Source organism: Girardinichthys multiradiatus, chromosome 1, assembly GCF_021462225.1.
Source record: "Girardinichthys multiradiatus isolate DD_20200921_A chromosome 1, DD_fGirMul_XY1, whole genome shotgun sequence".
Classification (NCBI taxonomy): domain Eukaryota; kingdom Metazoa; phylum Chordata; class Actinopteri; order Cyprinodontiformes; family Goodeidae; genus Girardinichthys; species Girardinichthys multiradiatus.
Window position 1 is genome coordinate 19,651,878 of NC_061794.1, and position 23,946 is coordinate 19,675,823.

The following is a 23,946-nucleotide window of genomic DNA, read 5'->3' on the forward strand; positions in this document are numbered from 1 at the left end:
CATGAAATAAATTAGTGATTCGATGCAAAACAGCAACTACAGCAGACTGAGCCAGAAAACAATAAAGGTGTAGCATGAACCAGTTAAGTCCAGACCTGAAGTTGATTGAAATGTTGTAGCTGGATCTCAACAGAGCTGTTCATAAACATATAATGAAGACATTGTAATCAAGACTGGCCCAAATTGTCTCCCAAGAAATGTGTATGATGGATAGGGTCATAAAAAAGACAACTGATCTGTGTTATCGCTGGTAAAATAATTCTACAAGGTACTGAATCTGGTTGCGACCTAATTACTTTTAAATATTTTCTTTTGCATTTTGATTTAAATTTAAAGGCTAAAAAATCATCTTATTTTGGAGTCATGAAGAGAAATATTTGTATGAAACAAAATCAATTATAATCTGCCTTGTTTTTCAAGGTATATCACTAATTTCAATGTGAAAAGACTCACAAAGAAAAGGGTTGGCAATTAGAAAAGTTTTAATGATGAGAAATTACATAATTATATCTTTGGCGCTCGGACCTGGGAAGAAGACATGAATGCTGTGCATGGCATGAGCTAAGATGATCATTTGTAAGGCTTAGATTTAGAGATGTCTTCCCCCTGATCCGACACTGGTGGTGTATTGGCGGCCGGGGAGCGAGAAGCCAGGAGTAGATGGGAAGGAAGATGGTGGAGGTGGGGTGGAGGAGGGATGAGCTCAGCTGACAAGCGAGGATGAACACAACCGAAGGTCCTTTAAAAACAAGGCATCGGAAGGTGATTGGATGGAGAATCAGACGGATGCTGATTGGAAGGCTGGGAGACACAGAAGAGTCATTGGAAGGTGGAAACGGTGAGGGTGAGTCTTTCATTCTGAATTTTCGTTTGAACTCCATTTTAATGGAACTAACACTAAAATCTTTTGTAGCCACACATCTCTTATAAACCGGAAGTGAGTACCATTAATGGATGGTGAAACATACTTTAGATACGCATTGCCTGATGTACTACTGATGTACATAGGACACGGGCTGTTTTCTTGTTGAGGAAGGCTGTTTAATAGCAATACGTTCAATGGATGTACCACTACGTCTTGGCAACACAGAAAAGTGGAGGAAGCACTTTTTCTACAAATGAAATACATTCATTTCAGCAGTTAAGCATCTGGGATTTAAGGGGAGTTTACCAATAGCTCAAGCACAAAATGAACAGCCAGACCAACAAGTCGGCTGCAGCTGTTGCTTGCGAGTAAAAAGGTTTATCAGATAAGAGAATGTTTTTCACTGCAGTGGCTTGCATGTTCTTATGTGCCCATGTCAGTCTAAAACATCTGCTGATCTTCACAGGTGGCGTTAAATCACTAGTCACTCTCTCCAAATGGTACTCCTGCATGTTCAGCCACGACCAATAGGTTTCAGTTACAACCGTGTTTTTTTCCACATCTTAGCCAAATGAAGCAGAGTGTCTGACTGCAGCTGTAATTTGATTACTAGTTTAAGTTCCCTTCCATTCATTACAAGTGTTGCATTAGCTTGAATTGACTGTTTAGAACCTAATAACAACATGTTGTTACAGATAGACATCAAGGGTCTGAGGACTGTGACAGTCAGTGTCCTCAGAATAATATTTTGACGGCTACACTTTACTGAAGTGAAGGTAAACCCTCAGAAGTAAAAAGAAGGAGGGATTATGAGAAGAAATGTGGGACTTCCACAAACACTGAATGGCTTGTTAACATTTAATAATTCTGGTAACACATTTTTCTTGTAGGAATGTGCTGAAGCAGAAATAAAAACAGAAATTACAGTTATCTCCACACTTCAATATTTTTCACATTTCAAATAACTATTTTTGTCTCAAATGGACATTTGCCACTGTGGTGAATTACACACTGAGCTTGCAAAAGAGCACTTTTTAAATCCTTTTACAGGGTCCCGGTTTGTTAGGTGTCCAAGCTCCTGCTGTCATATAACATTTCTCCTGACTTCCTCCTTCATACTAGATAAATCACCACACAAATGTTCACTTTATAAATTCAAATGCCATAACCACCTTTGGCCTGGATGGACATCATGTTATGTATTGATGCCTAAGTTTGACTTTTAAAACATAATATTGTCTTCAAAACTTTTTTCAATGCAGCTTTTAAATTTTGGTCATGGAAATAAATATAACATTTGTAAGCTACCAGCCTTACACCTGGTTGGTATGGAAAAGCTGCGAAACTTTATTATATATGCTCTTTAAAGTAAAACAAGCAGACATTTGGTGTTGTTAACCTGAGGTTTTATATTTAGGTAAATACCTTGTAGTGATAGAAAAATATTTTACCTTGCCATGATGTGAAATCTTTTCGAACTGTAAGATGTAGTTCCAACATTTTAACATGAACACAATTCTTTACAGACCATCAAAAACAAGTTGATAAATAGGTCCCTTTTACCACAAACACTGAGACAAATGTAACATGCAAATGTACACCACATAGGCAGTAAGAATGCAATTAAGGTCAGCTGGTTTGCTAGAAAGGTTAGTGCTGTGTATAGGGAAGGGACAGACGCACCTTCTCTTGGGATTTTCACGTTTACCGGCTGTGCAATGCACCATCGACCCTAACCACACACCTCCCTACCAGGCACGTGATAAATTACCTTATCCCCTTATCCCCAGTTGTTCATGCTATATATCCAATGCTTGTACAGAGCTGCTACAAGAGAATGGGGGTTGTGAACAGATTGCAAGAACTGGGTGTGAAGCAGAAAAAAGAAAAGAAATATTGACTTGGACACAAGAAGATATACAACACACTGAGCTCAAACAAAGGCAGGAACCAGCAAAAAAAAAGTCCAGACACAGACCCTGCGATTGAAATGTGAATATTCAGAAATATTCTCACAGAGGCCTGTGATTTACCTGCGTAATGTTCTTATCTCAGGCATCATTTCAGTAAAGCCAGCAAGCAGAAACAATGGATGGTTACATCAGTGATCAAACCCTCCCAGAGGAATGCTCATCGTCCCTTGCACTGACACACACACACACACACGCGCACTGCTATGGGAAAAAGGAGGAATGTGAATGGTCATCAGTGTTAAAGGGATAATTCACAGCATATAACACACACACGAAGAGACAAAAGCTACTGAAAACAGAGCTAAAGCCACTCAAATCTGTCCCCCAGTCAGCTATGTAACCAGCGCTCACATTTTCCCTGTTTTAAAAAAACCAGGGGTCATCAGAGGACCAAGACACGCGCTGTCCAAATAAAAGGAAATTTAACCAACAGTTTTAGCATGTAGGGAACGAAATATCGTTGGTCTGTTGGGGAGTTTGAACTCAAAAGTGTCAGAGGGAGATGTTGTTTCACAGCAGCGGGCTGCCAAGGAGTACGGACCATATCCAATCCCTCCGTTCGCTGTACCAGCTGACTGCTATGGAAACAGCAGGAGTTATAAGTGTGTGTGCTAGAAGTTTAAAGGAGCTGTAAAACCCATATACCCAAATACTGATGAGGTGAAAACATGATTATGCAACAGTAAAGAAACTTACACTAACATAGGTTACCTATATAGATGTCAGAGTAAGTATATAAATAAAAAAAGGACAAAGCAGCTGCAACATGCACACATATTAAGAGGACAGACTGGGCAGCCATTCAGATGGCTCGGTAACAGTAACCCACAGCAACCTGAAATCTAACCCTCTCTCCTTCTCTTCTCAAAAGACACCTCTGTCCAGCTAAGAAGGAAATAGCACACAGAGTCAAAAGACGCTGTAACTTTACCCACGCTGCCTCTACACGCCCCTTTACCCCCCCCCCCCCCCCCCCCCCCCCCCCCCCCTTCCACCGTTCAAAAGTTCGAGGGGTTAATTATTTAGCATGAAAGTGGATTTTGGGAGAACTGAGAGTGGACACAAGTCAACACAAACCTCTCACCAATTCTTGCTCAATTCATCCATTCTCTGACTCTGAAATAAGCACTTTCCTCATGAGTGGGGACACTTTGCAAGCTGAATCTGGAGGGCACTCATTCTTCACCACATTCTTGCCACCTTTCGGCACACAACTCAGGCAGGTTGCACACTCAGAGTGGCTCGCTTACCGTTGTGGTTGTGCTGCACTGTCTCCAGCATGCTGGCGGAGGAGTCCGTTGCACCCAGCTCGGCCAGTCTGCGGCTGGTGGCGCTCAGCTCTGACCGCAGGTTGGTCACCTCCTGACTGGCCGACTGAATGGCCCCATCGATCCGGTGAGCCAGCTGCTTGTTGTCATCCATCATTTTCAGGATTTTTGCCTGGGAGACAGAGGGGAATCCAAACACGATGTCATGCCGACAAGTTGACCATTTCCTGACAAGGAATAAAATCCTTCTCTTTCAGTTCTCTCACTCTTATGTTTATGAAAATGCAAACTTAAATCCTCAGAACTGTTTGTCCTTTCCAGTTCAAGAGACGCATCTGGCTCAGGGGAAACGTGTGTTTGCAGGAGGAAGAATATTTTTCAGCAGAGACAGCGTGTGTGTCAGTGTGAAAGCATGCCTGTGTGTGTGTGTGTGTATGTGTGTGTGTGTGTGTGTGTTTCTGAGAGCTCCGTAACAGCATGCGTGCCTGTGTGCGTGTCAGAGTGTGCCAGCACTGCCCCAGTGAAATGTGCACCCCGCAGCTGACTGTTGAAAGGACACAGAGCATTGAGAGATGACAAGAACGTTTTTAAATGGACTGTACCATTTGCAGAGAAAGACGGGGGGGTTAGGCTATCCCATGCAAACACATGGAAGTAAGGTCTCCTCATCACAGCTGGCTTTAGGAGATAGTGTCCTAGGTTTGTGTTTTCCGCTAAAATGATTCTCAGTAAAGCAACTTAACCCAATCTGCAACAAAAAAAATTAAGCTTTTCCTCTGTATACTGCACAGACCTCCTGCAGTGGCCTAATAAACAGAGGAAAGGAAATCATTAGTTTTGACAAAGAAGCAGTTGACCAGGAAATAATAAGAGCTTAACAATTAAAGCTTTTATCACAGTGTTACGTTGATGTAAAATATGTTTTTAAGTTTCTGCTGAAATTCTAAGCAAAATTTTAATTTGTCAGTACAGCAAAATACAAGTAAAGGAACATTAGTATGCAATGTGTTTTTATGTATATAAGGTTTTTCTCACAGCCTATCTCAAAGCTGTTTTTGAGATTTTGTTTTGTTTCATTGTTGGTAATAAATAAGACTGTAACAACATCAAAATGCCAAAATATGTCTTGTCAAAGTCTCTGTAGCGATGACCTATCCAGTTGCTGTCATTATGTGACTGTCTGGTGAAATTAGAGTAAACCATTACTATGAGACCCAGATGCAAACATAAGTGCTTTAGGCTTGAAATTAGGCATTTACGTTTCAAAACTCTTATTTAGAATAAAAGGAGGTAGTTCCCAAATTGATGACCTACTGTGTTGACGAGTCGGCTAATAAGTAAATTTTAATTATTTGCATATAAGCATACGACTGGAAATAAAAAACAGCGAATGACCAACAGAGAATACACAAATAATTTGTAAGCACTTTAAGAATACCACACCTGGCTAACCATTAGCATTAGTTGTGGAGCTTCCAATCGGAGCTAAACTAAAGGGCTATTACCATTGAACAGAGGTTCTTTAAAACACCGTTTGAAATTTCTGAAGCCCTTAGTCTGTTTGTGAAATCCTAAAAAGGGGGCATTTTTAATGGTTTTTATTTTTGACATTAGGACTATCTTAAAATCAGACAAACATAAAACCTGTAACATATGGACTAATCACTCCTGGACTAGAATATGCTGCACTGATTACAGATTTTTCTGAACAGAGTTAGTGTTTGTGAAATATTTACTGTGTTTTCAAGTAAAAACAAAAAATTTATGAGAATCATTAGTTTTCCCCAAGATATAGGTAAAATCTTGCCTTATTATAATGGACTGAATATTGTGTATTATCTCAGTTCATGAGCTGAATGTATCATTACACCTTTAGTAATAAGTTATCTGTTGAATTCATAATAGAAACAATCAAATGCTATCATCATCTTCATGTTGCAAAATAGCCAAAATGTATTGTCATCACAGTATCATCAAACTAACATCACACTATCAGTGCACACAATATTAATATGACTAAAAACTGCTTGGACTGCATATTAGTTACTTATAGTATGCAGGTACATTCATGCCAAATAAATCTGGTGACACCTTTGCTTGGAGCAGCAAGAAATGTCAGTAATGGATTAAACTTTAAAATTTTGCCTCCGACTGTCAGTTAAGCAAAAGCTTTAAAGATTTTATGTTTCTGTGTTTTCCAGGTCTTAAAATTATCCTTGCGGACTGACGATTAGCTGATCTGCCAAATCAGCTGATGAAGAAGAATGACAACTTGCAAACTCAACCAAAGTAATTCCACAAAGAAACACAGGCAATGTTCAGCTGAAAAATCAGCACCAAATGTGGTAATGATCTGTTATGAAATTGTAGGCTGCTTCTATCCTCTAACACAGCATTATATCCCACTGATATGAACAGTTTCAGTTTGCATTGTTTTAATCTGTTAAGGTAACCTAAAACCAATGATGTACATCTCACTGTACATCTGACTTTGACCTCTTTCATGATTTCTTTGCATATTTAACAAGCTTATTACATCTCTTTCCAGTCAGAACTAAACCTTTAAAAAATTTTCCAAAGTTCTTTGGTAGTTGTATTGTGATGATATAATGTATTTCACTTTGTTAGTTTTTCCATAAGCTACTGACCATCTGGGGTAAAGGACATCACCTTTGCCTACCTGATAAAGTCAGGTGTCAGGTGAAGACAGAAACTCAAATGAACAGATCAAACCTAAAGCAACCATTAATTGTGCCAAACAATGCACCATTATTTAAACAGGCCAAAGAGTCCCACAGAACTCTTTTTCTAACTTATACCAGGGGGAATTTCCCTACTAAGCAGAACAATAGAGTGATCCAAATACAACAAGCTTAGCAGCCTGAATGAAACATAAATGCTTCTTTCTCTCCTTTGCAGGACTAAATGGTGCTTCTCTTCAAAGTGTATCCAGCAGTGTAAATGCTTTTGTTTTTGAAAGAAGCTCAATTACATTGCCTCCTAATAATACAAAACAATATCTGACTATGTCATGTGTTGGACTTTATCATGTTTGGAAAATTACATATCTTGCATTTAGAGTTGTCTTTGGTTTCTTATTAGTAGCTTTCTGTTTTATTTTGAATATCTGGCCCTTTCCATTCTGTGTTCTCTATACGTTCTGTTTTGTTACTGTTTCTACGCTTCCATGTCTCCTGATTGGTTTTGAGTCTTTCTTATATCTAGTTATTTTTTGTTTGTGTACTGTTATTAGTATCTGGGCTCTATTTAGTTCCTGTTCTGCCATTCATTCTCTATGATTCCCTGTGCCTCTGTTCTCTGATTGCGCTCTCAACTTTCACTCTGCTCTTTAGTTTAATCTCTTTCTTGTGTTTAATCTCTTTTTTGTGTTATTCATCAATCCTGCTCCATACGTTTTTAGTCCCCTTTGGTTCTTTTGTCACTGCTGGTTCATCAGCTTGATTCTGCTCAATCCTGTTCTATTCTTCCCCGTCTACGTCTGCAGTCCACCGTGTTTCCTCCATGTTCGTGGTTTGTTTTGGGATTCATTAAGTTTCATGATCTTCACTCCATGTCTTTGGATTTTTGGTCCTTGGACTTTGTTTTTGTAAGCTGCTTTTTGTATTGTTAAACATCTTTATTTTTTTGCTCCAGTCCTGCCTCCCTTTTTTCTTCATTTGTGGTCCTCCAAAACCATCTCCCCTACTGACAAGCAGTGCAACTTCTTTCAATGCCAGTTTTGTAAAATAATTGCCCCAGTTGACTTTTCAAATGTATGTTGTATATTTAACTTGTTGTAGGTTTTTGCTGTTACCGCAGGTACAATCTTGGATTTCCTTTCTATATACAGTATAATAGACATCTCCTGTTTTATGTCAGTTAGGACTACCAAAATTATTCCTTATTCACTGCACAACAAAGATCTTAATATTTGGGGAGATGTCCTGTGGACAGATGAAACTAAAATTAAAGTGTTTGGCTTTAATGACCATTTTCAGGACGCTTACAAGCCTGAAAGCTTCATTTATAAAGCATCATGTCACAGCGTTATGTTGTGGGGAAGGAGGTTTTTCTACAGGATGAACTGGTGAGCTGCACAAAATAAAGGACATCCTGTGGAAAGAACATACGTGTTTGTATTAAAACAACATCTCAACACATCATCCAGGAAGCCTGGGCATGAATAAATCCTTAAAACTAATCCCCAAATTAGTTACAACAAAGTCACTGTTTTTGAGTGGCCATCACCAAACCCTAAACTCAGTCTAACAGAATATTTGAGGTCTTACCTAAAGAAGGTGTGTATGAGCAAGGCAACTCACAAACCTAACTCAGTTGCACCAGTTCTGTCAGGAGGAATAGGAAAAACCTCCACCAAACTACTGTGAAAAGCTTGTGGAAAGATAAACAAAATATTTTACCAAAGTCATTGAGTTTAAATAAAATCCTACCAAACATTAAAGAAATTTAAGTACATTTCTAATCTTTAAGAACGTTATAAATAAAATCTTTAAAACATATCTCTCTTTTTTCTGGCATTTATGAAATTGAAATAATTTTGGTGAAACTAAATGACCTAAAACATGAAACATTGGTTCTGTTTCAGTATCAGACACTGAGAAAAACAGGTCTTTGTCCTTTTCTATAGTGTATGTAGACATCTGGCATCAGCTGTATTCGTGTATATGTTATATTACATGCCAGCATGTGGGATCAAGTTTGCAGACGTAACTGAAGGAGCCAAATACCTCTTTCCTCCTTATTATATTTTTTTTTTCACTAAAACATCAAAAGGTTATTTAGAGTCATATACCCACAGTCAGCTTCGTAGCTCTAGTCAACATTCAAGCTGCTTAACATATCAGAGCTAAATGATTTCTTAATAAGTACTCCAAATGATCTATCTGAGGTCCTCAGGGGAAAAAAAATATCAAATGACAACCCTAGTCAGTAAAGCTGCAATCTGACATTAGGCTTCCAAAACATCCACATTCACTCAGCAGTGCAGCTGAGTAACCCATCCTGCCATGTGGTGAGTGGAGGTTAGCCACCATGCTGTTTAAGCTGGGGCAGTGTGTGACTGCTGTGTGCTCCCGGAAATTATTACAGTAGCCTAAGGCGCTCTGCGACTGTGACTATGAGCCTGAAGGTCAGAGACTGGGATCCACATAGTTGACTTGTCTCATATAAAAGATAACAGACCACCAACTGCAGTAAGAAAGCAAAGGAGATGGGAACAACAAAAACACTCTTGCAACACTTCATCCATCTGGCCAGACATATCCCACCCATCCCGCTATGTCAGTGAAAATCATGTTGTTATTTATAGATAACCCTGGTGATGTGTATGATGCATTGGTCACAGTGGAGTACAGACACAAACATGCAGACAAAAAGGGGGCAACATACATTACATTACAGGGCTAATAATCCTGTGACTATGTTCTGTTCATTTTTGAAACATTTTGTAAATAGGACCTGGACCCTTTTATGTATTTATATCATTGGTGCCTTGCTAAATTATTCATGCTCTTTGAACTTATTCCCATTTTGCCAGCCACAGACCATAGATTTTATGTGATAGGTCTAAATGGTGTATAACTGTAAAGGGGAAGGAATGGGTTTCAATTTTTAATATAGTGTTGTGTGCATTTATATAGAGTCAATACCTTGTAGAATAATCTTTCCCTAAAATTACAGTGTTTGTTGTATGTTCTCTACCAGCTTTGCACATCTAGAGACTTGCATTTTTGCTCTTTCTTCATCACAAAATAGCTCAAGCTCACTCTGTCAACATCAGTTTTCAAATATTGACACAAATTCCCATTTGTGTTTAGATTTGAACTTTGACTTGGCCAACCTAACACACAGGTGTACTTTCATCTAAATCATTCCATTATAGCTCAGGCTCCATCTTCAAACTCATTGGTCTGTTAGGAGGTGAAACTGTACCCAAATCTCAAGTCCTTTGCAACCTCTTACAGGTTTTCTCCCAGTATTGCCCTGTATTTAGCTCCATCCATCCACTCATCAATTCTGACCAACTCGCTTATCATATCCAAAACAAAGCCTTCCCATAGCCTGATGGTGCCACCACCTTGTTTCACTGTGGGGATTGTGTGTTCTGGTGATGTGCAGTGTTGGTTTTCTGCCACAGAGCATTTCAGCAGTCAAAGAGTTATATTCTGCACCAATCCGGCCAGAGCTTCTCCCACATCCTTGCTTTGCTCACTGCATGGCCTGTGACAAAATGCAAACAGGACTTGTTATGGCTCTCTTTCAACTAAAAAGAGTGGCAAAAGTCACCAAAAATCTTAATGAAGATGAATGCATCATAATGAATGGATCATCTTCATTTTAAGACAGAAAAACATATTAATATATGTGCAAATCTAGGTATTTTAAAGAATAAACTGAAAAATTTTAAAATACCAAAGTGCATATTACAAAGAAACAAATACAGGCAGAAAATACATGTTAATCAGTTTTTTTTCACAACGTAAAACGTTTGAAACCAGTACTTGCAGCAGGTAATATATATATATATATGCTTCTAGTGACAACACCTACTGTTTTCAGTATATTTACTTGACTTCCAATTGGCATAGCAGGCTCAGCAGATAGAAAATAGCTCTAGAAGTTCATCAGACCTTACGGTTTTAGATCTATACAAAATGTAATTTGAAGGTACATATTGTATTATGTTCCCTTCTGGGAAAACTGTATCTGCACCATATCCTGCCATTGCAACACAAACTAAAAAGTGATTAAAAGCTTGTCATTTGAGGTTTGATTTGTGTAGAGACCTCATGCCTATGCCTGTGTGTTGAAATATGTCTTTGTTTTTACACAAGTGGACCTTAGCTAAATGGGGCCTTCTGAGTTCTTGAATGTGTCTTCTGATCAATGAAGTGAATCGGGACATGAAGGATAAGTAATTAGTGGGTGTGCTGGGGGCTTTGGATTACCATATGAATAGTGAAAGTAGGGAGTGGAATCAGTGCTCAACCATTCTTCATTGTGCTCCAGTCGAGGGGGCATATAGCAGGTTTTCAGCAGCCAAGTTACCTGATTTAACTAAAGTCATGGAAAAAGTTATTGTAATTAAGTCTGTGTGTAACAGTTGCATGGCTGATCTCATTTGTTCACTTACAACTGTGGAATTCTGTTGCTAAGGAGTGAACCATCAAGGAGAGCATTTACTGACTTTGGATGTGTTGCCTAGAACCAAAAGAAACAAATTTCAGCTGCAATGGCAAAACAAAATCAAAAAAGAACATTGGTCACTACTTAAAATAGGTGTTTGGCCTATTTTAAGTAACTGCATGTCAGAAGTAAATTTGAGTTTTGTTTCTAAGAATAAAAGTTTTGTGTGGAGCGTATATTTCAGATATTTAGTTAAAACTCTCAAGGGGCACATTACCTAATAAGAAGGCACATTTAAATTGAAATGCAAATGGTTTAAATGAATAACTGACATGTATAAAAAGGCATTCTCACAGTTATTAATAGTACATGAGAAAGCATTCACACTTTACTATCTCACATCAGCACCACAGCTTCAGGTCAAATGTAATTATCACTCTGAGGTATTGGAAATAAGCTTAATCAATTAGAATCACTATACATGTGCAAGTCAAGAGCAAACATACAGAACTACTAATCTGCTCTTTCCACAACTGTTCAAAAGCAGTAATCTGAGAATAAGGCGCAATGAGACGCTGCAGTCAAAAGCTGACACTTTGTATTTTATAAACAATAATACCATATGTAATGATTTCAGATTCCAGGTGTCAGTGATGGGGATGTTTAAATAGAAGCTTAATGATACCTACACAACAATTTGTGTTAAGTCATTCAGGCACTGCCTCTGCAATGCAGAGTTCATGGGCTGCACCAAAATTACCTGCTCACTGAGAGCATCTGGAAAGGTTGGCCAGCAAGGTGGAAAAGATGCTGTACTGCAGGAACCTGTAAACAGTTTGTATTTTTAACCCCTAAAAGTAAAAGTAAATGGTTTAATGCACCCAGAGGAGGAAGAATTTTTTGTTTTTATTGCTGACCTCTATGTTGAGTTCCTTTCAAGATAATCTTATCTTATAGGTGATAATCGCACAAAAAAGTCTCATTCAGATGAAATCACACACACACACACCCACACACACCCACACACACACACACACACACACACACACACACACACACACACACACACACAGGGCATGGGGAATGTGAGAGACATGATGTGAAAAGTAGGATGTTCTAAAAAAAAAACAAAAAAAAAGTATTTTTCCTTTTTCAACAATGTTGTGCAAATCCTTGAGTAAAAGGGCACATCCTGTTTCCTCCAGGAACAGATAAAATGAAAGAACAGCCAGAAAATGCAAAAGGGAGCCATCTGTGTGGTCAGTGTGGATTTTTAAAAGCTGTTTAATGATCTTTAAAAGTAAGCAAGTTTTTTTTGTTCTGTTGTAGACACCATGTGATATTATTGGTGTTTTTAAAACATATTTTATCATAGGTAAGTTTAACATCAATTTTAACAATACTGAAAAATTCTAAAATATACTTCATATTCAATAAATTAGGATCTGCGTTGTGATGAAGTTTGTTTGTCTGATTAAAAGTACCTTTTGAATATAACATTTAAGCAGGTATTAAACATATGTTTCATTTCTGATGTCATTTGTCAGTCAGTCATTTTCTACCACTTATTCCATAGTGGGTTGCAGGGGAGCTGGTGCCTATGGGCAAGAGGCAGGGTACACCCTAGACAGGTCACCAGTCCATCACAGGGCAACACACAAACAACCAAGCACACACCTAAGGGCAATTTAGAGTGACCAATTAACCTAACAGGTATGTCTTTGGAAGTCAGAGTACCTGGTGAGAACCCACACATGCACGGGGAGAACACGCAAACTCCATGCAGAAAGACCCCAGGCTGGGAATCGAACCCAGGACCTTCTTGCTGCAAGGCAACAGTGCTACCAACTGTGCCACCGTGCAGCCCCTGATGTCATTTGTCATCTATGTAATTTATTTCACAACTGGTGTACTGAAATAAATGACTTGTTCAATAATATTATAATTTATTGACCGGGTCTATAAATAACAAGTAATGGCTGAGAATTAAGAATAAGGAAAGCCGTGGTTTGAGTCAAAGCCCAGATCTTGATCTCACTGAGAAGTTGTGGGGTGCCTTGAAACAGGCTGTGTTTGAAGGAAACCCTTCAAACATCTCGCATCTATAAGTCAGGAGTGGGTAAACATTTCTTAGGCTAATGTCAGTAGATGGCTTCAAGCAGCTTCTCACTGAAGTTCAATTTTATCTAAAGGCTGTAACACTAGGTATTAAGGGGTAGGGTGTCTTTTTTCTCTCTTCGAAAACATACCTTTGTTGCTGTATTTTGTTATAATAAAAAAAAAAAAGGTTTATTTTTTATGTTTAGCTGTATATAAACCACTTTCAAACCACTTCCTTTTCCCGACATGAATAGAAAAAGATTAGACATCATATGGGAACATTTCCTCAGAAGAAACTGAATATTTAATGGGGTGTCTTAATTTTTTTTTCACACAATTGCACATGTTTCAGATCATCCAATAAACTTTAATATCAGACAAAGATAATGTTAGTACATCCACAACGCAGTTTTCAAATGATGATTTCATTTTTAGGAAAAAGCAATTGTTCCAACAAACCTGGCCCCGTATCTGAAAAAAAGGATCCCCTCCCTTGTTTTGTCATGAAGTAAACTTGAAAAGATACATCTTTGGAAACCCGACTTTATTGTCACAGGCTAAAACCAGGCTTGATTACCAGCACAGAATATTGAAATAAGAAAATATTTAAATAGAACCTGACTGACAACATGAAGTAAACCCAGATGAACCCAGATGAAGCCATGCCTTACAACTAGGTGATGAATACACAAGTCTATTGGTCAAAGTTGTGAGCACACATCTTGGCTGTAGAGGTCAGGGAAGGGACTACAGTAAAACAATAATTATAACAAATTACCCACTTTACAATACAGTCTATTAACAAATAAACGTTACGGACTACAGCTTTAATAGATCTAGGGAGAATTTCTTTTTACCGGACAGATTAACTGTGTTTCCAACTAAATAAAATAATCATTTAAAAAATGCATTTTATATTTACTCAGGTTATCTTTGATATTGAAATTTGTTTGAAGATCTAAAAGATTTTAAACAAAAAAGTTTAAATAGAAGAACTTTGTGAAGGTGTAAGGATTTATTCACAGCATTTTTGAAGATAAGAATGTTAACAGCTGTGAGCGACACTCAGACTTAGTTGTTTCTATTTTAGTGTCCACATGGAGTGATGCATTCCACAAGAGAAATACCTACAGAGATTGGCATGTCTAGAAGGCGGAGATTAAAATAAAAATTGCAAGCAATACAAGAGTGCATAGTATTCCATAAAAAGACACGAGTGTCAGTTCTCCTGTTTAATTAAAATAAAGATAGAACGGTCTCATTGCTGGGTGCATTATGTGTTATGCTGCAGATTGTAATTAGTCTTTGATATATTTGCTAATTTAAAAAAGAAATTAAGCTATAAAAGTTTTACCTGCTAGTCATTGCATGTACAAACACCAGAAAGGATCACAATACTGACTAATAAACTGCAGACAGGAACTAGTTGGTTAGATTATTGTTACTATAAAATACAAGAGTTGTTAAATCCTCAGTTTCATTGAGATACAAGGTCTCATTCTTAAGCCAAAACCTCATAGTTATAACAGATATAAAATAACATTGAAGAAGGTGAGAGACTTAGTATGGCAAAGTATTAATAGTACCACTACTACTGCTACCACTAATTAATAACGACAATTAATAATACCTAGCATAGCTGCTACTTCCACTTTCTGTGTTATAACTTATATTTGTAAAAATCTTTTTACTTGAAATATTTTTTTAAATGTGACAGTGTAGAGAATAATTGAATTAAATAATTCATTAATGAATTAATTTGCACACAATAATCATGTGAATGTTCACACAGTTACATCCCTAAATGCTGTGAAATACAGTAATTATGAAAAGTGCAGCTTGAACTGAATCATCTGTGAAGGAAAATATGAACAGAATAAGACAATTTCAAAGGATGTTTTCAGTCATATGAAAAATTATCCCATGTTCGGTTCTGTTTTCTCATTATGCATACTGACACAAATTTTCCTGTCTTACAGGGAAAAAAAGCAAGTTTCTGTATGACACAAAAAGCATATGAGTTCACTCCAAAGGGGTAGGTAAAATAAGAAAATAAACAGACATGGGTCTTATGAAAAACACAGAGTTAAATTTATACTGTACTAATATTTTGATTTCCAATACTTGTCTAAATCCTTTCTGTTTAAAATATCAGAAAGTGAATGATAGAGACCAACTGGGGAGAAGGACAGAGTCTGTTTACCCTAATTACCTGCCTTATTGTTTCATGTCCACCTTTGTCTGTATTTAAGTTCCCCCTGGTCCTTGGTTCCACGCGGTGCCGTTAGTTATATTTTGCTACCAAGTTTGAGTTATACTTTGTGAATCTTGTTTCTGCAATCCTGTAGCCAGGACTTATGAACTTTGCTTCCTGGATCTCCAGTTAAGCCGGCAACGGCAGTTGTAAGTTGGCTCTGCATTAAATTGTGATCAACTCACCATACTGTCTCCGCTCGTCCTGCACTTCTGGTCCTCCACCAACTTAAACCATGACACTGTAAGGCCACAAGTTTGATGTCCACAAGTGTCAACTCTGAGCCAGCAAGCTTTCTATGTGTTACTTAGCTTAGCACTTTTGAAAAAAGAAGAAATGATAATAACCCTGTCATAAATCACCTGTTTTTCAAGCGAAAATGTTAAAGGGGGGGGTCTAAAATAAAGCTTTTGTGGCCACAAGTCTGTCAAAAAGATTGTGGAAATTAATATAACTATTGTCAGTTACAACACTGAAAACAGTTGAAAAGGAAAAGCTGTGAAAATGATGATGCCCTTTAGGTCACACATGTTTTTTAAGTCGTGTGCATTAGCTGTACTAAAAACCAGCTAAGTCAACTAGCAAGTCAAAGTTTGTCACTCTGACCAAACATAGAAATTGGTCTTACTCTACCAGGTCCCTTGTGCAAAATCTGGTCAATCAGAAACAAACAAATCAGGAATTAAATTCAAATGTGATATGTACCAAAAATGTATGCTATTTTATTCTGCTTGTCTCTGCAGGGTTTTGGTGTAGTGAGAATGATTTTTTGTTTTTTGCACTTTGGTTTTCTTCGAGCGAGCTCTTCTTATACACCTCTCTAGAGTCGTAAATTGGATTTCACACACAATGGCACAAAAAATTTGAGCAATTTTGACAAGGATTTTTAAAAATCCTCTTGATAAAATTACTGTATTTTTTTATACAATGGTAAGACAAGATACAAGTGACTCATTCTCTGTAAAATATTGTCAAAGACAGACAGACTGTAGTTATTGCTAAACAATAGTATGTGTAACCCTACAAACTCAAGCTTTGTTTTTTACCTACAAAGATAAATGAAAAAACTTGAATGCATGTTGACAAATAAAAGCCTAGATGGGGCCATGATGGAAAGAAAGAAGATGGTAAAAATAAAAATAAAATAGCTTTTCTGAACATGCTCTTAAACATATTTCCAGGCTCTTATTTCACAATTTACCAACCCACAATGATCTCTATGCAAAATGAGCACTTTGGCTGCTAAAGTATTTGAGGCAGAAAAGAGTAATAATTCCTGATTTCTAATTGAGCGGGGCACTGAGCCCAGGCACATTCCTAGGCGGTAATGAAGGAATTATTGATCCTTTTTTTAGCATTCCGCTGTTAATTGGTTTCTTGCGGGGATGAGACACTACCTCCTGGAGATTGAAATAAATTTGCAAGTGAAAGAAATTAGGATTTAGAAAACCGTTATGTGAGAGCAATTTTAAAAATTTTGACTGAAATAAATTAAATGATATTTGATCAGGAATATTAATTAGGGATATTAGTGATGCTGACTGGTGTATAAGTGTACCATTACTTTTTCTGCTATCAATAATGTTAAAAAAGTTAGTTTTTCAAGGAAGGAAGGATATAACAGAGGAAGGGAGCGCAGAATATTTAGAAAATTCTAAGTTAGTCTAGAAATGCAGGTTTTTCAAGACTGTTATTTACTTTTCCTATACCAGACCTGCAAAATGCCAAAATCAAATTGCAGACTTTTCTAAGTTGCTTAGGGAACATAATGGGCTTATCTGCATGTACTAATATTGGGATGAATGTCCCATAGGAAATTGCAAAGAAATATGGACTGGTAAATCCTTTCTGAATCCAGTATTATTGTTTTTGCCTTTCTATGTAAGTTCAAGCCCAGTATCTTTAGTTATAATCACCTCATTGAGATGAACAGCATGTTGGCGAGCAATCTCCCAGAAAATGTATACTGATATGTTTGTTGTTCTTGGCACCAGCAGCACTGCATGTACTCTCAGGTGAGAAATAAGATAAGTGGATGTACCCAGGTGAACCCAATGAATTTGCACATACGGATACGTTCTCCCATTCTGTCTGACAAGAAGGCGAGGTTTGCAGTAGGAAGCTGTGTTACTGGGATAACTTTTATCCTTATCCTGTCCTCACCAATTTTCTCTAATCTCTTGTTCCATTCACACTAAGCTTCTGTGCCCATTCTGCTGCCTTCATGTGGCCATTGTAAGTGTGAGGCAAATGCCGATAGAGATGGCAGAAAAAAAGACATTTCTGGGGGGCTCACTATAAACCTAAATGTAAGTCTGCTGCCATGTGAAAGCACAGGGCTAATCTTGGACACAAAACTGATTTGCAGACTTAGAAAGAAATCAAGCAATATGATTATTTCATTTAAGACAAGCAGGGTACATAAAACCCACAAGTGTCTGTGTACAGAGTAAAATCCTTTAATATCTGCTTGAATCTGGTTATGTGAATTCACAAAGCACTTTGCTCTGAAAGCGATGAAGATTGTATTTGCGGAAGGGATGTTGAAAGCGCATTTTTTGCCTCGGCACAACCTCGTAACCTTCAAACAGAAATACCACCATTAAAAACAATCAAACTGAATACCACAAAGGTAATTTATTCATGGAGATTTTGAAATAAATCTCCTTTTATTCCAATTGGTCATGCAGATCCCATAGAAACATTTAGCTTAAAGTTCTAATGATCACATAAAAATCCAGGACACACATAATTAGCTGATCAAATTATCCTTATTCATGATGTCTTTGTAAATATTTTGTAAAGATTAAATTTTTGGAGGAAAAATTAGCTACAGCACAACTTCACTGGCAATGGAATAACAATTACATACTAAATTAAGTTATTAGAAAACCAAACATATTAAACATCTTTGAAAGAAAACCAACAGAGTAACAAAATAGAAACACATTTTGCAACTCATATCATCAGAATCAGAATCAGAATCAGAAAAGCTTTATTGCCAAGTACGTTTTTGGACATACAAGGAATTTGTTTTGGCGTAGTCAGTGCAATACAATACAAATTAAACAGTATAAACATATCTACAATATAATATAAATATATGTGCACAGTTTTAAGTGAGTGAGAGTAAATATAGAGCAGTATAAGATGCAAGAGCAATACAACAGTGCAGGTGATCATTGTGCAAGTAAAGCAGGAGTCCAAGCTGAGCGTTAATGTAACGCATAGAGTTACAGTTTACAGGTGTCCTGTCAGCAAAAAAAGGGGGGGGAGGGAGAATGTCAGTGTGGTTTCCGGGCTTTGTTAACCAGGCTGGTGGCAGATGGGAAAAAACTGTTCTTGTGGCGTGAGCTTTTGGTCCGGATGGACCGCAGCCTCCTGCCAGAGGGGAGAGTCTCAAAGAGTCTGTGACCAGGGTGAGAGGGATCAGCCAGAATCTTCCCTGCCCGCTTCAGGGTCCTGGAGGTGTACAGTTCCTGGAGCGACAGTAGACTGCAGCCAATCACCTTCTCAGCAGACCGAATGACACGCTGCAGCCTGCCCTTATCCTTGGCTGTAGCAGCGACGTACCAGATGGTGATGGAGGAGGTGAGGATGGACTCAATGATGGCTGTGTAGAAGTGCACCATCATAGTCTTTGGCAGGTTGAATTTCTTCAGCTGCCGCAGGAAGAACATCCTCTGCTGGGCTTTCTTGATGAGGGAGCTGATGTTTGGCTCCCACTTGAGATCCTGGGAGATGATGGTTCCCAGGAAGCGGAAAGATTCCACAGTGTCAATTGTGGAGTCACAGAGGGTGATGGGGGCAGGTGGGGCTGGGTTCTGCCTGAAGTCCACAACCATCTCCACTGTCTTTAGAGCGTTGAGCTCAAGGTTGTTCTGGCTGCACCAGTCCAACAAATGGTCCACCTCCCATCTGTACGCGGACTCGTCACCATCAGAGATGAGTCCGATCAGGGTGGTGTCGTCCGCAAACTTCAGAAGCTTGACAGACTGGTGACTGGAGGTGCAGCTGTTGGTGTACAGGGAGAAGAGCAGAGGAGAGAGAACACAGCCTTGGGGGGAACCGGTGCTGATGGTCAGGGAGTGAGAGACGTGCTTCCCCAGCCTCACGCGCTGCTTCCTGTCAGACAGGAAGTCAGTTATCCACCTACAGATGGAGTCGGGCACACTCAGCTGGGAGAGTTTCTCCTGGAGCAGAGCTGGGACGATGGTGTTGAAGGCAGAGCTGAAATCCACAAACAGGATCCTGGCATAGGTTCCTGTGGAGTCCAGGTGCCGGAGGATGAAGTGAAGGGCTAGGTTGACTGCATCATCTACAGACCTGTTGGCTCTGTAGGCAAACTGCAGGGGTTCCAGGAGGGGGTCGGTGATGTCTTTTAGATGTGAGAGCACAAGGCGCTCAAAGGACTTCATCACCACAGAGGTCAGGGCGACGGGTCTGAAGTCATTAAGCCCTGTGGTCCTTGGCTTCTTGGGAACAGGGACGATGGTGGAGGACTTGAAGCAGGCTGGCACATGACATGTCTCCAGTGAGGTGTTAAAAATGTCTGTGAAGACTGGAGACAGCTGATCAGCGCAGTGCTTCAGGCTGGCTGGTGAGACAGAATCCGGACCAGCAGCTTTCCGGGGGTTCTGTCTCCTGAAGAGTTTGTTTACGTCCCTCTCCTGGATGGAAAGAGCCGTCCTCGGCGTGGGTAGGGGGCTGGTGGGGGGGAACTTCAGGGTGGGGGTTGGAGGTGCCAAGGCCCCTCTTGAGGTTGGAGAGATGGGGGTGGTGGATTGTGGCTGCAGCTGCTGGGGGGCGTCGTGGGGGATGGTTGCAGGACTGTCCCTTTGTCTTTAAAAGCGGCAGTAGAACTCGTTCAGGTTGTTGGCGAGGCGTCGGTCGTTGATGGAGTGGGGGCTTTCGGCTTGTAGTTGGTGATTTGCTTGAGCCCTTTCCAGACAGACGCAGAGTCGTTGGCTGAGAACTGGATTTGGAGCTTCTCAGAGTACAGTCGTTTGGCCTCTTTCACTGCCTTGCCAAACTTGTACTTAGCCTCTCTGTATATGTCTTTGTCCCCACTCCTGAAGGCCTCTTCCTTATCCAGTCTTAACCTTCTGAGTTTAGCTGTGAACCAGGGTTTGTCGTTGTTGTAACTCACCCTGGTGCATGATGGTACACAGCTGTCCTCACAGAAGCTGATGTAGGAAGTCACAGCCTCTGTGTACTCGTCCAGACTGTTGGTAGTAGTCCTGAACACATCCCAGTCTGTACAGCCTAAACACGCCTGGAGATTCTCCACAGCCTCACTGCTCCACTTCCTTGTCGTCCTCACAACAGGTTTGCAGAGCTTTAGTTTCTGCCTGTATGCAGGAATCAGGTGGACCATGATGTGGTCGGATTGGCCCAGTGCAGCACGTGGGACGGCGTGATAAGCGTCTCTGATGGTGGTGTAACAGTGATCCAGAATGTTGTCCTCTCTGGTCGGACATTTTATAAACTGTCTATATTTGGGGAGTTCGTGGGTCAGATTACCTTTGTTAAAGTCACCAGCGACGATAACTAAGGAGTCCGGGTTGGTCCGCTCCACACTCAGTACCTGGTCGGCGAGCATGCGCTGTGCGACCTGCACGTTAGCTTGCGGCGGGATGTAAACACCGACCAGGATGAACGAAGCGAACTCACGGGGGGAATAGAAAGGCTTACAGTTTATGATGAAGGCTTCCAGGTCTGGAGAACAGTGCTGCTGAATCACTGTCACGTCGTTGCACCAACCACTGTTGAGGTAAAAACAGATTCCTCCACCTTTCGCTTTGCCGGAGAGTTCCGTGTCTCTGTCCGCTCTGTAGAGCTGGAATCCTGCCAGCTGCAGCGCAGAGTCCGGTATTAATCCACACAGCCACGTCTCCGTGAAGCACAAAACTGCCGATGAATAAAAGTCCCTGTTTTTCCCCAACAACAGTTGTAGTTCCTAAATTTTGTTGGGAAGTGAGCGCACGTTAGAGAGAAATATTCCAGGTAACGGTGTTCGTAGTCCACGCTGGTGAAGTCGTACCAGCACCCCAGCCCGTTTCCCTCTCTTCCAGCGTTTCACCGCGTGAACAAAGGTGAGCGCACCTTTGACCAGAATGTCCAAAACTTCCAGTCGCATTATGTCGCAGAATGAATGTGATTTAGGGCTCATTTATAGAAGAATATCTATAAATACAATGGCTGATCTGATTGAAACAATGAGGTAGGTTTTAATAATAAACGGTGAAGGTAGTTTGGTGTCTGCACCTATGTCAGTCTTTGCATGAGTAACAGATAATATATTTGCTGTTGAGGTTGACAGGCAGACAGACAGCCCCTGTCTGTTCTGTTTAGTATGCAACAGCCACCGTTTGCATGACAAGGACAGGGAGAAGCTGTGTTTACATGCTCTATAGAGGTTGGGGGGGGGGGGGGGGGGGGGGTGGAAATCATTTTCCATCAAAGGGAAGCAGCCCAAATTGCAGGCTTTTCTACACTCTACAACAAACATGTGTAAAGGAAATAAGACAATTAGAAAAGCTGTTTTGTTTCTTTCTTTATAGTGAAAACCTTTGAAGGAGCTTGACGTTGAAACTCTCTGAACACTGAACTAAAGGTTATGTCTATTTATTAATTTTTACTGGTTTTTTTGACATGTAAAAAAATAATATGCTAATTTTTCTATGACAGCATAAAAGAAAACAATTTTTTATGCATCTTTCTGAGAAGACTGCTGCAAGAGAGTGACAACAGCTCCACACAGGGAAATATAAACCATTCAGCATTTCACTTCCAGCTGTAAAAAGTGGTAGGGTAGGGTAGGGTAGGGTAGGGACCTACTCTGCAGAAAGTCAGCAACCTTTGCACACTTTGCACCACAGCATTCACCGACTCCGCTCTTTGATTTTACCTAGCCTACCACTTTGTGGCCATGCTGCTTTATTTCACAATTGCTTCCACTTTGCTGTAATACCACCTACAGTTGACTGCAGAATATTTAGCAGCAAAGAAATTTTATGACTTCATCAGAGGACTTATAGTGCAAGTGCCATCCAATCCCAGTACCACGTTGGAATTCACTGAGCTCCTAACAGCTACCCATTATTTCACCAATGCTTGTAAAATACCCTAGATGCTTGATTTTATGCATCTGTGACCAAGGAAATATAACTATCACGTCTACAGTTTTGAGTAAATTTGTACTTTCTTCCCTGTACTTTCATATCATATAATGCTGCCTTCATTCTTCTTGGAAGTGAAAAGTCTAAACTTATGAAGTGAGGTAAAGTAGCACTGCTGCTGCTTTGTTCTGATTAATTACTTGAAAGACAACTAGATTTATCTTTTTTTTACTACCAAAAGATGACAACAAAATTCTGATTGTCTTTGAATGCAGTTTTGTTTTTGTTTAAAATTAGCTTACATTAGCAACAGTTCTGCATGCTAGGCTCTTAAAAAAACATTGTTATGGTCCCATCAAACCCATTGTTTAGAGTTGCTGTGGAATGCTGTTATCACAACTTGAGTAGGATGAGTGTAATAATGAGGCTGCAGCAAAATGCTCTGTTGACAAACGAGGCCCTTTAATCACAAGACTAAGGAAGTTATTTGCTCTTTACGTCCAATTCAGAGGAAAGCTGAAGGAAATATTCTAATCATTTAAGGCTTTACTTAAATGAGAAAACTGTTTTAAGAAACCTAAAACTAAAAATATATCATGTGAACACTGAGTAGACCTACTATTACATTAATGGTCTACATGTATTGCGAAAATCATTTATTACTTTTTGTAAACAAATAGGAACTTAAAATCTAGCACCTGTCCCGCAGGAAACCAGAGCTTTGTTCCAGCTAGTGCGTTTTGTTGTATCAGTAGTTTTAACTGGACTGATGTTTTTTTTCTCTTCTTTTCTAATAATTTAGAATAGAATAGACATAATATTTATTGTCCCACATTTGGGAAGTTTACAAAGTAATTTACAGACGCTTTTACAATAAGGCTGTCTATATTGAGCACTAGTAGACACAGTAACAAACGTGCAAACAAGGGCAAAATTCTGCATAGATATGGCAGTAAACGGCTTGGCTGTTTATTTTTACACAAAAGTGGAAATAGTATAATGTTTTGGACTTCAAGTCTCTGTTACAATATTTTAATATTTATTCATTCAAATGCATGAAGTAAGATCCACTTCTGTTGTACTTTTACCCTTCAAGACTACAGCACCATAATGTGCCCCAATATATATTCTGTACAAGACCACAGAAAATATCAAAGTAGCTCCTTTCAACTGGCAACTGTTTTGCTATCTGTACTGCTTTGGTCTAGATGAAATGAGT

The 23,946-nt window shown here is 39.3% G+C and overlaps 1 protein-coding gene and 1 long non-coding RNA gene across 10 annotated transcripts in view; one reads left to right on the forward strand and one right to left on the reverse strand.

The window, feature by feature from the left end:
• The window catches only part of kazna (kazrin, periplakin interacting protein a), a 275,819-nt gene that overhangs the window by 175,395 nt on the left and 76,478 nt on the right, over positions 1-23,946 (reverse strand). For 7 of the 9 annotated variants that reach the window (XM_047365258.1, XM_047365290.1, XM_047365267.1 and 4 more), the window contains one exon: positions 4,089-4,278. In XM_047365258.1, the coding sequence (XP_047221214.1) occupies positions 4,089-4,278 (190 nt within the window). Of the gene's footprint in view, positions 1-4,088; positions 4,666-23,946 lie in introns of those variants that run through there. The other 2 variants (XM_047365309.1, XM_047365299.1) reach the window with 2 other exon arrangements.
• LOC124868290 lies at positions 4,101-7,759 on the forward strand. Its single transcript, XR_007038298.1, has 2 exons — positions 4,101-4,233; positions 6,308-7,759. It is a non-coding gene; the product is annotated as an uncharacterized LOC124868290 (long non-coding RNA).